Source organism: Labrus bergylta, chromosome 17, assembly GCF_963930695.1.
Source record: "Labrus bergylta chromosome 17, fLabBer1.1, whole genome shotgun sequence".
Classification (NCBI taxonomy): Eukaryota; Metazoa; Chordata; class Actinopteri; order Labriformes; family Labridae; genus Labrus; species Labrus bergylta.
The window spans coordinates 12534102-12547977 of record NC_089211.1 but is presented as its reverse complement, the minus strand read 5'-3'; the positions used below and the strand labels follow the sequence as shown (position 1 = coordinate 12547977).

At 39.0% G+C, this 13876-nt stretch overlaps 1 protein-coding gene across 1 annotated transcript in view; it reads left to right on the top strand.

Annotated features, from left to right (window-relative positions):
• fam163ba (family with sequence similarity 163 member B, genome duplicate a) overlaps positions 1-13790 on the top strand; it is a 29567-nt gene extending 15777 nt beyond the window's left edge. Inside the window, exons 2-3 of the mRNA XM_020638092.3 lie at positions 6987-7102; positions 11179-13790. Of these exons, the coding sequence (XP_020493748.1) occupies positions 7010-7102; positions 11179-11616 (531 nt within the window). The 5' untranslated portion in view covers positions 6987-7009 and the 3' untranslated portion in view covers positions 11617-13790. The remainder of the gene's footprint in view (positions 1-6986; positions 7103-11178) is intronic.
• The last annotated feature ends 86 nt before the right edge of the window (positions 13791-13876 follow it).

Here is a 13876-nt window from a genome sequence, read left to right as displayed (position 1 = left end):
TCTTCTCCCTCTCTCTTTCCCTCTCTCTCTCTCCCTCTCTCTTTCCCTCTCTCTCTCTCTCTCTTTCTCTCTCTCTCCCTCTCTCTTTCCCTCTCTCTCTCTCTCTCTCTCTCTCTCTTTCTCCCTCTCTCTCCCTCTCTCTCTCCCTCTCTCTCTCCGACAGCCTTTGGGATTTCCTAAGAAAGGTCAGACTTTGGGTTAGCTAAGCTGCTAAATATCTTTCAGTGGATGGATGGGGGAAGGAGAGGTTTACCTGAGGCTATACCTCCATGTTGTCATTATTCTGCGAGACGGGTGCAGGGACACAAAGAAACGGTGGCAAAATACATTTTTGTGCGTCTGGTGAAATTTTATGCTGGAACAGTTTGAGCCTGCAGGAGGCTGAGAGGGAGAATCAAGTGATGCTGCAGACAGGGTCAGAGCAGCCTGACAGGATAATATTATGAGGAGGCTTAAGGAGGAATTTGTAAGCTTATTTCAAAATGTGTACCTCTTGTCTAGTGGTGTTGAGGAGGTGGGTTTGTGAAGTTGTTTTGGGGTCTACATTTGCATGCATTAAGGCTTCATGAAGATTAAAAAAACAAACATAAAGAAACATCCAGTCAAAGCAATGTTACACCATCACATCACAGCTAAAGCTCATTTGAATAATTTATCTTATGCATCATGTAAATGTTTAGCTCAGTCATCTTCCTCCTCCTTGGGGAACATTTACATGCAAACAAACACTTTATGGTCATTTGCATTGTAAATTGTGCCAGCAAACTCACATTTCCTGCATCTGTAAGCCTGGAAAATCAATCTTGGGCAAAAATCAGTTGAGTTAGAGTTTTTTCTTTCTTGCAAAGGTCTTTTTATTGATGGACAACAATGAAAAAACATTGACTGTACAGTGAAATATTTTCTCTTCCCCCCCCCCATTAATAAAAACACTTATCCATGTCATAAAACATCCAAACATAAAACAAACCAAACAATGAAAACAAACAACTGGAGGTGATAACAAAAAAAACACATGTTCTGATTTAACTGGGTTATCTGGGTACAGAGGAAGCATTAAAGACGATCATATACAAAAAGAAAAGAGCAGTTCTTCATCAAAACTGAAATGGTATCAGCCGAGATGCATTAAGGAATTTAATAAATTGGCTGGATGTGGAACGACCCACCCACCCACTCCCTGGCTCTAACCAAACCTTGTACATTTTATTCTCTGTTCTCCTGGAGGGTACCTGATATTTTTCTAGATTCAAAGAGGTCATCATGTCACTGATTTACTGCGAGTGGGAGGGAGGGACAGGATTCTTCTACTTAAGTAAAAATGGCCAGCAAAGATTTATAAGCCAACACATTGAGCTTTTCTTTTGCCAACTCCAAATCTATAGATTTGCCAAAGATAGCAGTCAAGGGTTTTGGCCCAAATTGACGGTGAAGGATTTCTGAGATTGAGAGAGAGCCAGGCTAACTGCTAAGCTAAGATGACTGTATCCTGGCTTTAGTTCCACACTTAAATCCCAAGCATTGGAGTGGTATCCATAAGCTAATCAACGTTACTTCAAATAAGGATAGTTTCCAAAATGTTGAACTATAAAAGTTAACACTAAGTTCACACTTGAAAGCTGCACAGCTGTACAGGCATGTCACAGCAGGACGGGTTCAGCTCCAGAGTAACAGTAATGAGGTGTACAAATGGGATCACAGTGGTGCTTCATTATCCTCATACCATGCAAATAGTGTGTGTAGTACACATCAGTAAGTGATGTTGGAGGAAATGAATGTTGCATAATGGAAATTTGAATCATTTTTATTTTGTGGGTTTCATAGATTATGCTGCAAGTTTGTAGGTTGTGAAATGTGGGATTGAAATGAAATAGATTTCTCACTGATTGAATGGTTTATTTAAGGATTGCCAAAGAATAATCAAGGACAAATACTTGCAATCAAACAGATCTTGTTAGAAAAGTGATGAATATGCTCATGTGTCTTTCTCTTTTGAACAGAATCAAGCTCAGTTATGGAGGACAGCTTAAAATTGTAGAAACAGACTTCTGGTGTAGAAACTTAATCACTGTTAGGGACATCCTTCACCAAACTTCTTATAGATTTTAGGACTGTTTGGCTTGTATGATTTCCCTGGAGACCTGTGTATGTTTGTGCTCTGTGCCTTTGTATATGGCTGCAAATATACGACTGAATTCTCCCTTTGACAGGTACAGCTGTAACAGAGCTCTTTCCATTGTTCTCAGGGCATGTTATTGTCTCTTGTGTATTTCTCGAACCTGCCACCTACCGTGTGCATGCACCCCATTCAGCTGAAAGCCTGTCAACAGCCATTATTCCTAGCAAGACCTCTGCTGTGATCCCTGCCATGTTTCATCAAAGCGTGGCAATTTACTCCAAAGCCCACTGTCTGAGCATGTTAGCTTGTACTAAAATTATTGCATTGGGTCTTTGTGTGTGCATTGTTCCCGCTGCTTTCCTTCTTCTTTTTTTTTCCGCTAACCTCGTGTCATTCCTGTGGAGGAATACCAGCAGAAAGGAGCTGAGCAGACATGTTTGCCTTTCTCTGGTGCTATATCACAATAGAGTCGGAGTTGCGTGCGTGCATGCGTGTGTGTGTGTGTGTGGTTAAATAATTAACGCTGTCCATCGCCTTGCTGTGGTTCATCCCTCACACACCGTTCTGATTAAGGGAGCTTGAGGAGAAACACACATCCTGCCTCTCTTGTACAGTGACTAATGCATGTGTATGTGTGTGCTGGTTTAGCAATCCAGTGTGTGTGTGTGAGCAGGAGTAATGACTTTTCCTGCCTCATTTGTGTTCAACTCCTTTTTTTTTTTTCTTCCTTTTCTTTTTGCTGACGTCTTAAACATGCTTAATGTGTCATTAATGTTGTTATCCATACATAACAAATATGTGTGGGGTTTTTTTTGCAAGCATTTAGAATTTGCATTTATTAGAAAGGGCAAAAGGTTAGGGAGTATAGAACCCATTTTCTGCAGAAACAAAGGACAGTAAGACCACATCATTTCTGCTCATAATAAGGGCACAGGTTTCTGGATTGCAGATTATTACTATAAAAACATATAGTATGTTATCAACTTAAATTTTACAGTAAAACTTGTATTTTTCTGCACTAAGAAACTGATAGATGCCTACTACATTCTACATTTTATTGAAAACTTTATAAAGGATACATTATTAATGTCCAAATGATATATGAAAATACATATGTGCTGTATTTGTTAAGCTCTTGTGAATTTAAAATAAATGTTTAAGCCTTTTGCAAATTTGTTTTGCTGTGATTGTCACTAAGGAAGAGTATAACAAGGTAACACAACACTGATAAAATCGTTTTCATTGTATAAAGCTGTTTTGGAGGCGTGAACATTTGTTCTCTAACATCCATATAAAAGAAAGTGACAGGTTAACATACAACGGGTGTCATGTAATCATTACTTTTAGTTCTTTTTTTGGTCTCTACCAACTCCAGTGGGAAACATCCAGCCTGTACTGTAGCTGCTAAATGCTCCACTCACAGACTGAAGGCTCCACTATGCTCACTAGCTAGTTGCTAATTGTGTCTGTCTGAATTTTGGAGCTGGGCAGGCGGCACACAGAGAAGCTTAAGAAACTGCACTGATAAGAGCAGAAGAGTAATCTTAGATTTTTAAGTTTTAAGCTACAAAACCAAAAAAAGGTGAGCTGAAAGATGCTAACACACTCAATAAAGCTGAAAGGAAACTTCAGAGTTGCATGATGATTATCTGTGGTTTGCCTGATCCCTCTCACATCACGCATCCGTCCCGTTGTTCATGTGAATTTATTGATTACTGCAGCTTTAAGCCCTTCATTATCCGCCTGTAGTTCATAATTAACTCTTAGCTTCTCCTCAATGTCAGACAAACCCAGAGAGTTCAAACTTAACTCTTGGATCCCATGTCGTCCTTTTGTGACACAAAAATGTCACAAAGCACCACATTTCAGTTGAACTGAAAAGCCTTCAAGGCCAAAACGCTCTCTCCTTGTTTTCCACCATATTGATTTGGTTGGTGGACTGTGTGGCCTGCAGATTGGATTAGTGTCCAGTTGTATTCCAGCCTGAGGGGCGACTGGCTCTGATGTGTTTGTAGACAGGGCAGATAGTACACTGCAGAGACAGTCTGATCCATTCTAACTGTATAGAGCATTTCTAGGGAGACAAATGACAATAAAAGCTTTGGCAGTTTGGACACGTTATTGGCTTAGAAATGTGGCATAGTTAAGAGGTGTTTCAGGGTAAGAAGGTCATAGCTGTCACTCACATGGTAAAAAGTATTCTGTCTTACAGTGAAGTGTCAGCTGACTGAGGGATGTTGATGGAGAACCTTGTTTTCAGGACATGGAACTGGAAACGGCAACAAATCAATACAAATCGTATGCTGGTGAAGCAGGAAATAGTGTTTCTTTTACATTTGCGTCACAGTGTTCCTTTTATGTATTTGGCGGTCTGCTTTTTGTAGTTTTAAGTGTTTTCTATTTGTGGGTGTGTCTATGTCACAGTTGAGTAAGATCTTGACAACATGTGCCTATACTGCTGTGTGCTCGCTGCTGATAATGGCTCGCACCATTGAGTCATAGCTTAGCAACAAGCCTGCTGGCCTATTTTTGGTTTCAGGCAATTATCCACAATGCAGTGTGATATGTGGTGCTACGACATTTCCAGATTGTGGATGTAATGAAGGGAAAAAAGGTCTGTTGCCACATCTGTCAAATGTCTGCAGGGTTATCCCAATTTTATTATAGGAATGTTACCAACGCGGGGAACTTGGTGGCAACTTTTCTCTGTGCCAAGATAGTGAGACTGAATGTATTTTGAGTAGCAGTTTATAATCATGTCTTACCAAATCAAATTAGAAATAAATAGAATTGAATGAAAAGTAAAGACCTGACACATTCAGCAACCACAAGATTTTCAAGAAATACATTTGATATTGGTAAAGAAATTAGAACTCATAACTGACATTTTTCAATTAAAATTTTGGCGCCTCAAAGTAGTAGAATAATTGTGCAGGTTGCCTTCATCCTGCTTGCCCTTTCCTGTGAGTGATGTTTCTTCACTGGACAGCACTTCCCAAGATTCACTTGTGTGATGCTACTTTCTGTGCCTTCACATGCAACAAAAACTGTAACAAACAGCCCGTGAGCATACACCATACTGATGTGATTGTGACCCATTGAGGTCAGGGCTAGCTTTTAAACAGGATTCAGGTCGGGGGTCCTCTGTGAATCAAACTCAACCACATACCAAAATGCTTTTTTATTTTGTTTACAGTGCACAGAAAAACATTATTTTGACACTTTAAATGTTTATGATTAATACACATTTACCTTGGAGAGTAGAATGAATATTTAAAGCCTCCAGGCTCAAGGCTTCTTCCGGTAATCCAGCTGCTGTAGAGACTGAAAAGAGGTAATTAAAGGGAAGCATTGATCTAATAAACCCTGAATGAGGTCAGTTCAGTCTCCAGTCAATCACACAGCCACAAAATGTTCTTTTGATGTACTGTAGACTTGAACTCAAGTCAGTTCTGTGTGCATGTGTTATGCAAAACCACTTTTAAAGGTTGTTTTTTTTCCAGTGTTAAAGAATGCCTCACTTTAGTAAATTGACTAAATTATCTTTTGTAGCTTGGCTTTTTGAAATCTTACACAATGACAGCACACTAAAATCTAGGTTACACAACCTGAAATAAATTACTGTTGAATGCAAATTAAATATGTAGCCGTTGTTTTTTTTTTTTTTTTACAATGCAATTACATAAAAAGAAGAGGATTCGGTAAATCATGTTTGATTATACAGTCTGCCTAGATAGATTTATTTTAAGCTTGGAGCATATGGGTATCAACTTCTGCATTTGTTTTCATCATAAGGTCAATGGTCAGCCAAAGCTGTCCAGCTGGATTTAAACTGATTTATGTTATGAAGGTCAATGTTTTTCTCTCTCTCCTTTGATTTTATTTTGTCTCTGTTTCTTTCATTTTTTTGTGCGCCTTACTAACTTATTTTAAGTGTCATGTAGTTATATCCACAAAGATATGTTTTTGTCTTTTCTTTAACGGATATTCCCGAAGTGTATTACTTTGAAATGGTCCCTGTTTCTTGAGAAGAGTAAGTTATGCATCTGCCTAAGGAAGCATTGCTCTTGAAATGCTGTTTCATTGTGACTTTGGGAAACCATGGCCTTGGATTTCTCTTGAGTTCCTGTTTTCTTTTCTTTTTTTTTTGTAGTTTTTGGACCATTGGGCTTGAACAAAAGTCTCTGGGATTAGAGATTCATGAGTCCTGGGTGCATGCATAAAAACGTGTTTGACTTTCATTCAACCGTGTGTTTGCAATACACAATCATGACAATATCACTTGACCAGTCCACTTTTCTTCATTTTCATGCTCCACATGTTTGTTTTCCGCCTTTCGCCCTTTCTTCTTTATCCCCTTCATCATTTTATATCACTGTTTCATATCCATTCATCAAATCCCCTTCTCTGCCTGTTTCCCAGCTCATCTTGACCTCTTTCTCCCACTCCCTCCAAATCTATTCACTGCTCACTCCATCTTTGATTCTCTCACCTGCTCAGTCACTTCAGCTCTCCTCACTCCCATCATCCATTTATCTCTCTGCTCTTCTATCGTTTCCACTGCTGTAACATGCTGCTCTCTCTCTCTCACACACACACTTCTTTTCTTTCTGCCGTGTTCCAGCCCAAGATTTCATCTATATTTTGAGCAGCACTTGTAGAATGATTCTATTACATGTCTCCTAACTGCTGGATAATTCAATAAGCACCAGTGAGATGACACACAGTTATAATCTACTTAATGAAACCGCTGTGATGATGAATTGTGCGCTTTCTCCTCTGCTGTTTCTTCTTCGACTCACTCCTATTCCCTCTGCTCTTCCGCACTCCCATTCTCTCTCTGTCCCTCTTCTTTTGCTCTCTACAGGGTGTTGATGGAGAGCCTTTCGAATGACAGCCGGGACAGTGGTCATCACTGGTGGAATCCTTGCTACAGTTATATTACTCCTTATCATTGCTGTACTGTGCTACTGTAGGCTGCAGGTGAGACCACGGTTCACATCATTTTCTCTGAAAGAGCTGGGAGGAAATTGATGTCCCTAATTATAGCACTTAATTGGTAGTTGTAGGAGGGTGTCAGATAGTTTGAAAAATATAACTTAAATCAGTGTATCAATTACCGGTAATTATATGGTCTTGCATTCAAGAGGAAAATGAAGGCTTCGAACAAGGTTTCTAGACTATGACCAACATTTAGCACTTCTTTGGAACATGCTGATGCATTTAACACCAAGATCAAATAATTCCATCCTTTGGTTGTGTGCTTTGAGCACACAATCAAAATGCTTACATGCTGATTTTAATTTAGCAAGTGGGTTAACATTTTCACCATCTTTACTAAGTTTAGTGCTTTAGCACACCAACACTCGCTAACTAGCCCCAAACACAAAGTAAAACTGAGGTGGGAATGTCATTAGCTTCGTGGAAAATATTATTTGCCAAAGTTAAGGACCAGTTGGCAGTTTGAACTTGTGATAGCCAAAGTCATTACAATTTATTCAGAGGGTTTAATAAATTACTGACCTAATTTTATTGGTCAAATAGTTACTGAGAAAAGTGGTGAACCAACTGTCGGCACTGCCATCCCTAGTTCAATGCTAATAGTATGGCTAACATTTCATTTAAGATAATAAAGCTAAAACTCAATTGTGTCTTTTCCATGGTCTTAAAAAGGTAATTTTTTTAAGGTTATCTTGATATCGCTGTTTTACTTTAGTTGTCAGGTGACATGCATCGTTTTAAAAAGGTTGAAAAAGAAAAAGCCTGTGCTGCAGCGCCACAAAGTGTTCCATGATAGACGCTACTTTTCTAAGCTCTTTTTGCCCACCAGGCCTCCTCGCTTGTTATGTGACTCAAAGCTATGATAAGAACCAATGATGTTATGAATATAATTTGAGTAGAGGATTGACACTGCTCTCATATCTGTGCATTTAATTAGGCATACTTGGTTTAGCTTGACCTAAGGCTAAGCTAGCTGTCAGATTGGATAAAGCTTAACATCTTTTATCTCCTTTTTTTATCCAACCCAAAAAAACAAACTAACTAACATTACTCTGTTTCTTTTATGATTATACGATGGTTAGGCACTGGTAATGTTATGGCTATGCCATTTATTGACCACAACGAAATTATTTCCTGCAGTCTCTCCTGGCTGCCTAGCAACTGCTAAGTCATGTAATAATTTGATTTAGTTATCAAATGTTAGTAAGAGGGATTTAGAGGTCCTAGTCTGACAATTTCCCCCCTCAATTTCATGCTAAGCTAACATACTGCTGGCTTTTGGCTTGTTTTTACCTGACAAATGTTATTGTGGGATCAACCATTTCATCTAACTCTTGGCAAGAAATCAGATTTTCCAAAACGTTAAACTTTTGCTGTGATTTATCCACATCTAACACAATTTTATCTTGTTTAGCTGTACAAGCTGTATGAATGTAACAAGATGATAGAAGATCTAAATGCCCTCACCGTGAACCCTAGATACCACGATGCATTACACCCACTCAGAATAAGTAGTTTGAATTAACAATGTGACTGAGAAGCTGCTCAGATTGAAAAACACTCCTCTCATCTCAGGGCCAATTGCTTTAAAACTTTGCTGCAAATTCCACATTAAAAGGTATCTTCACACCTTTTTGACTGAGGTTTTTTTTCTTCTAATACAGAGATAGGCTATATTTTCCAAATTGAACACTCTAATCCCTCGTATCAAGATCTAAGAAAAAATGAATCTTGTTATCATAGCTCCTCATTTATAAATCTGTGACTGAGTCATTTATTTAGATTTAATACACAGAAGATTTGCGTCTCCATAGCTTAGTCTAGGGATGTAAAAAATCTTAATTTTTCATCAAAGAATTCTGAACTCATTTCCAAAGGCACATTATTGTAAGGACTTTGCTATAATTACTCTACTTGTAATGTTTAAGAAATGTACAAAAAGCAGTACTGAATGATAATGGTAACTCAGTTATCTGAATAACTGTTTCTTAAAGATATTCTGAGCTCTCTTTTATCAAATGCATGGTATATGTGTATCTTGACACTTTAGTCTTCAAAATTCAGTTGCCCACAGTTTGTATAAGAAAAAAAGGAGATGAGGTTAGAAATCATAATGGCTGAAAGTTGCCGAATACTGCATACAGGGAAGTACATTGTCAGTATGGGAGAGCAGTACTAGAGATGTTTTCATATGCATTTGTGTTTTAATGTCACCAATATCACTTAAAAGTGTTCGCAAGTAACAGGACAAAATTACAGTTGTGATATTATGGCTGTAATCATGGGCTGATAGAAATGTACTTATAAATATCTATTATATTATGCAAATGTTATGCAAATTATGTTTTTCTTAAGACATCACAAAGGGTAGTACTCCCTCCCCCAGGTGGGTGACACTCCCACATCTAGGTGATTGTTCTGTCCTCTGAGTCTGCCTTCTTATGGTAAACAATAGGGCATGGTGCACGAAAGCCCAAGCCCAAACCTTCCAGAGAGGTGTGGTCAGAAACAGCTCATTTTCATTTAAAGCTGCAGACACAGAACAGCCAGTTCTGAGCAGGGCTGAAATTGAGGGGTTTTAGGCATGACAAAATATAGGATTGGAGTGGATTCTCTGGCAAGAAACTTCACAGATATGTTTTGGGGAGCTCTGAGACTTATTTAAACTTGTTGGCAAGGAGTATAATATGTTTCCTTTAATGTCTTAAAAACCAGGGACTTGAGATATGATGTTAAACAGACTCTTTGAAAGGTGTCTGTAAACACACCTGGCAATTTACTGTATACCCTGTTTGAACACATAATGTGTCTTTATGTACTGAAGAAGGAAACTAAAACTTTAACTTAAATCTAAATTGCTCCCATTGTGAAATCTTAATTAATGCAGCCCATTTACTGAGATCCACTGGAAACGAAGGTAAGATGTCTTCAGCGGAAAATGCATGAGCCTCTCTACTTAGAGCTAATTGCACTTCTTAAGATTCTTATTTTTTCACGGCAGAATCAAAACTAATCCCTGTATTATGGCTTCATATTAGTTGGCCTGATGCCGTGAATTAATTTGAAAGCTACATGTTGTGTGCCAGAAATAGCAACCACAAATTCTCCACTGAAAAGTGGATTATGTTTACAAGACTGTTTGTGCTGTAATTGTTGAGGGATTTTGGCTCAATTGAAAAAAAAATTGGAGACAGAAACCATGAGAGGCAAAACCTTTTTGACATCACACTGTAGAACATGTGCAACTTCACCAAGACAACGTGTTTGAACATCTAGGGTCATGTGAGCTGGTGATTAGGTTTATGGGCTAAAGTTGATTATGAGAGACGATGATTGTTGAATGAATGCATGCTTTCAGTCTACAACGTGCAAACCACAGATAATTGCGGTACTCTAATGATTCGTAAAAGCCCATGGAAACCCAAATCTTTTAACTATTGTAGGGTTGATGTACATAAAATTGAGAATCTAAAACATTAATAAATATATATATATGTTCAAATTTCATTTAGATTTCTTATGTCAGGCTTTCATGACATTTGATTGAATTGTTTTTAGGGTAAGGGGGTTTATTTCCATAATGCAGCACTAATTAACAAAGTGGTTTCTCAGCTAACGTTAACTCCTGATTATCAGATGGAAAACAAAGCATTTTGTACTCCATAAATTGATCTATGGTTATTATTTTGGGGGTTTTTATGACTTTTTTTCTAGCGATAGGACAGTGGATAGAGTCGGAAACCCAGGAGAGAGAGAGTGGGGAACGACATTCTGGAAAAGAGCCCGCTGTCGAGGACTGAAGCCTTTTCACATGCGGCCCACACCAAACACTTGTCCCCCCTATGATTAAATAGAAATTTTATGTTAAGGAACAAGTTTAAATGTGAAATGCAAAATTTCCGTTGGCGACATTATTGAGGTTTTGGAGTTTTTTGCTATCTCTTTATGACTGTATTGATTTCTCTCTCCCTCATCTCACAGATATTTTACAACTGACATTAATTGTGCCCTAATATTCTCCTTCTTTTCATCCCTTTGTTTCTTCCTCTCACCTCCAGTATTATTGCTGCAAAAAAGAAGAGTCAGAGTCGGAGGAGGAGGAGCCAGACTTTGCTGTTACGTCCCGCCTCCCACCAGTCCACTCTAATCACAACATTGTGGCGGCAACAGCCGCCGCCTCCTCCATCCCAAATGGCCCGGCCCTTTTCTCCACCCCCCCTCTGGCCCGGAAACTAACACGTTCACAGACCTTCTGTCCGTCTTGTACGCACTATGAGATGCCTTTCTACCTCCAGCCGCCTCAGCCGCAGATCCACCATCAGCCAGATGGGTTGAGGAATGGAGGAGACCGGATCAGCTACCGCAGCGTACAGCAGCAGGACCTGGAGCTGCCTGTGCCTGTGAACATTTCAAACTACCGGAAACCAAACCTGGCCCGGTCAGTCACCATGAGGGACATGTTCCAACGCAGCTGTAGCATCAGCACTGATGTTTAGCTGGTGTAAGTTTGTTCTTCAATGAAACGAGATGGCCTAGGCTGGACTGGGCTTAAGTCTGATTGTTTTTTGTCATCTTGACCAGTGTAGTCCAGTCTAGTGTTGTCTGATCCAGTCTGGTCTCGTTCTACTGGTCACCTCCTGCAGAATGAAGGACTCAGATTGCTCTCAGGACAGGATTTTTAAAGGTACTATGCTCAGGTCCAGGACCTTACACTTGGGCCAATATGAAGTTTAAAGTATAAAACAATGGTAAATTAACCCAAACAAGAACTACTTGCTTTGGCTTGTTTTGAATAGTTATTTTTTTAACTTCAAGAATGGCTTTTCTTTTATGATTTGATTTGTTCAGTCCTGATTCATCTAAACTCTTCTACCCATGGCCTGAATGCTAGACAAATTCCTGCCATGTCCAGGGATTTTCTGTCTGCCATAGCTGCTACACAAAAATATGATTAGATGAAGTCCAGTGGTTCTCCCTCCCATGATGGGATGATCTGTCTGTTCCTCTGTCCACAGATTAGAGAGATTATAAAATATCAATCTCCGCCAGTGGAACAACGCTAGAATAGGAGGGCAATGTGGTGTTTAAGCTGCCAGCCACAGACATTTTAGACTTAACTTAACTTAGGCCATGATATTTAGAAATAAAGGGCTCTCAGAAGATGGAAATCCCTTCTTGTTTTCTACATTCTTTCATAGAGGGCTTCAGTTTGACGGGAGGCTACTTTCTCTAATACACCATACTACACTTCTGCAGAAAAAGACCTCTGTGTGTTTTTGCAGGCTAGGTGCCAAAGGGGACAGGTTCTTGCATTTTTGTGAGATTGTGTGACTGTGCTTGCATGTGTGTGTGTGTGTGTGTGTGTGTGTGTGTGTGTGTGTGTATAACTTTAAATTGTAATACAGGAGTTCTTATTCCATACAGTTTAACACAGTCTGTCACCCCTATTGTACGTATACTGAACCCACTCTTGGGTTGCAATAACATTTTGAACATTTAATGTAAAGGGTCAAGGGATTGTATAAGTTCATGTGTGTGCCATGTTACTTTTACATTTATGGTGATGCTAAGAATGACAAACATAAAGTGGGTTTGGAGATATTTTGTAAATGTTCATTTTACTGATTTATGACTAAACACAGACTGAATTTGCAGGCGACAGTCTGTGCAGAAACTCTTTACAATGTCATATCGTTGTATTTCCTCACTGAAGTTTCATTTTATGGACTCTTCACTGCATTCTTTGTGTTGTCCCCAATTTGTTGATACATAGATTTGTGTGCTAAAGATAATTTCACTTCTAAAGCAACATTTATAAATATTTAACAGGCCATAGCATACACCTCACTCTCTCTCTCTTTCTCTCTCTCTCTCTCTCTCTCTCTCTCTCTCTCTCTCTCTCTCTCTCTCTACTCTCAACTCGTTGGACTGAGGAATATTTGCTTAGAGAGTTCATCTTGGGATGCTTTTTTATTTCCTGCGCTCGGCTGACCAGCATGACTGGAGGGCTCATATTCTAACAGGAGGAGTGTTTGGACCAAGACACACACTTAATGAATGAAATTACTTAATGCTTGATTTCAAGAAGAAATGCTGGCGGGTGCGTGAGGGTCTTGAAGCTGATTGGACCTGCCCCCACTCCTTTTTCCCTTCAAATGGATGGTCTTTCTCTCTTTCTCTTTCGCTTCTCTTTTTCCGTCTCCGTGGATGTTTGATCGGCAATCATACTCGTTTATTTTCCCAAAGGGTGAAACAGTGAGTGATTCTGATATAATTTTCCCTCTTGTGACATGTGCTTCCCTGCAAACTCTCAAATCACACACAGATACACACACATACACACACACACACACACACACACATACACACACACAGTTGTCAATGCTTTGCTTTTTCTTACTTTTTAAAGAAAAATGTGACAGATGCACAAGAAATGTAACATCGTAAAGACTTATGAGAGAATTATTAATATTATGAGTATTACTATTATTACAAGTGTATATTCAAATGCAGTGTTGCTTAAACCCTGAAGTATTTGAATAACTTTGCTTTATTTTACGACCCAGCTGGTTTTTCAGACTCAGTACAGTACAGCAGAAATGTTTCTGTCCTTGTTTCTAATGTATAACTAACAGACACATTGTTGCTAATAAAATGGTGTGAAAATCTGTCTCATCTCTTTTGATTATTCTGTTGTTTTCACCAAGCGTAAAGAGTAAAATGATGCTGTGGTTCAAATTCAATTGTTTTTGAATG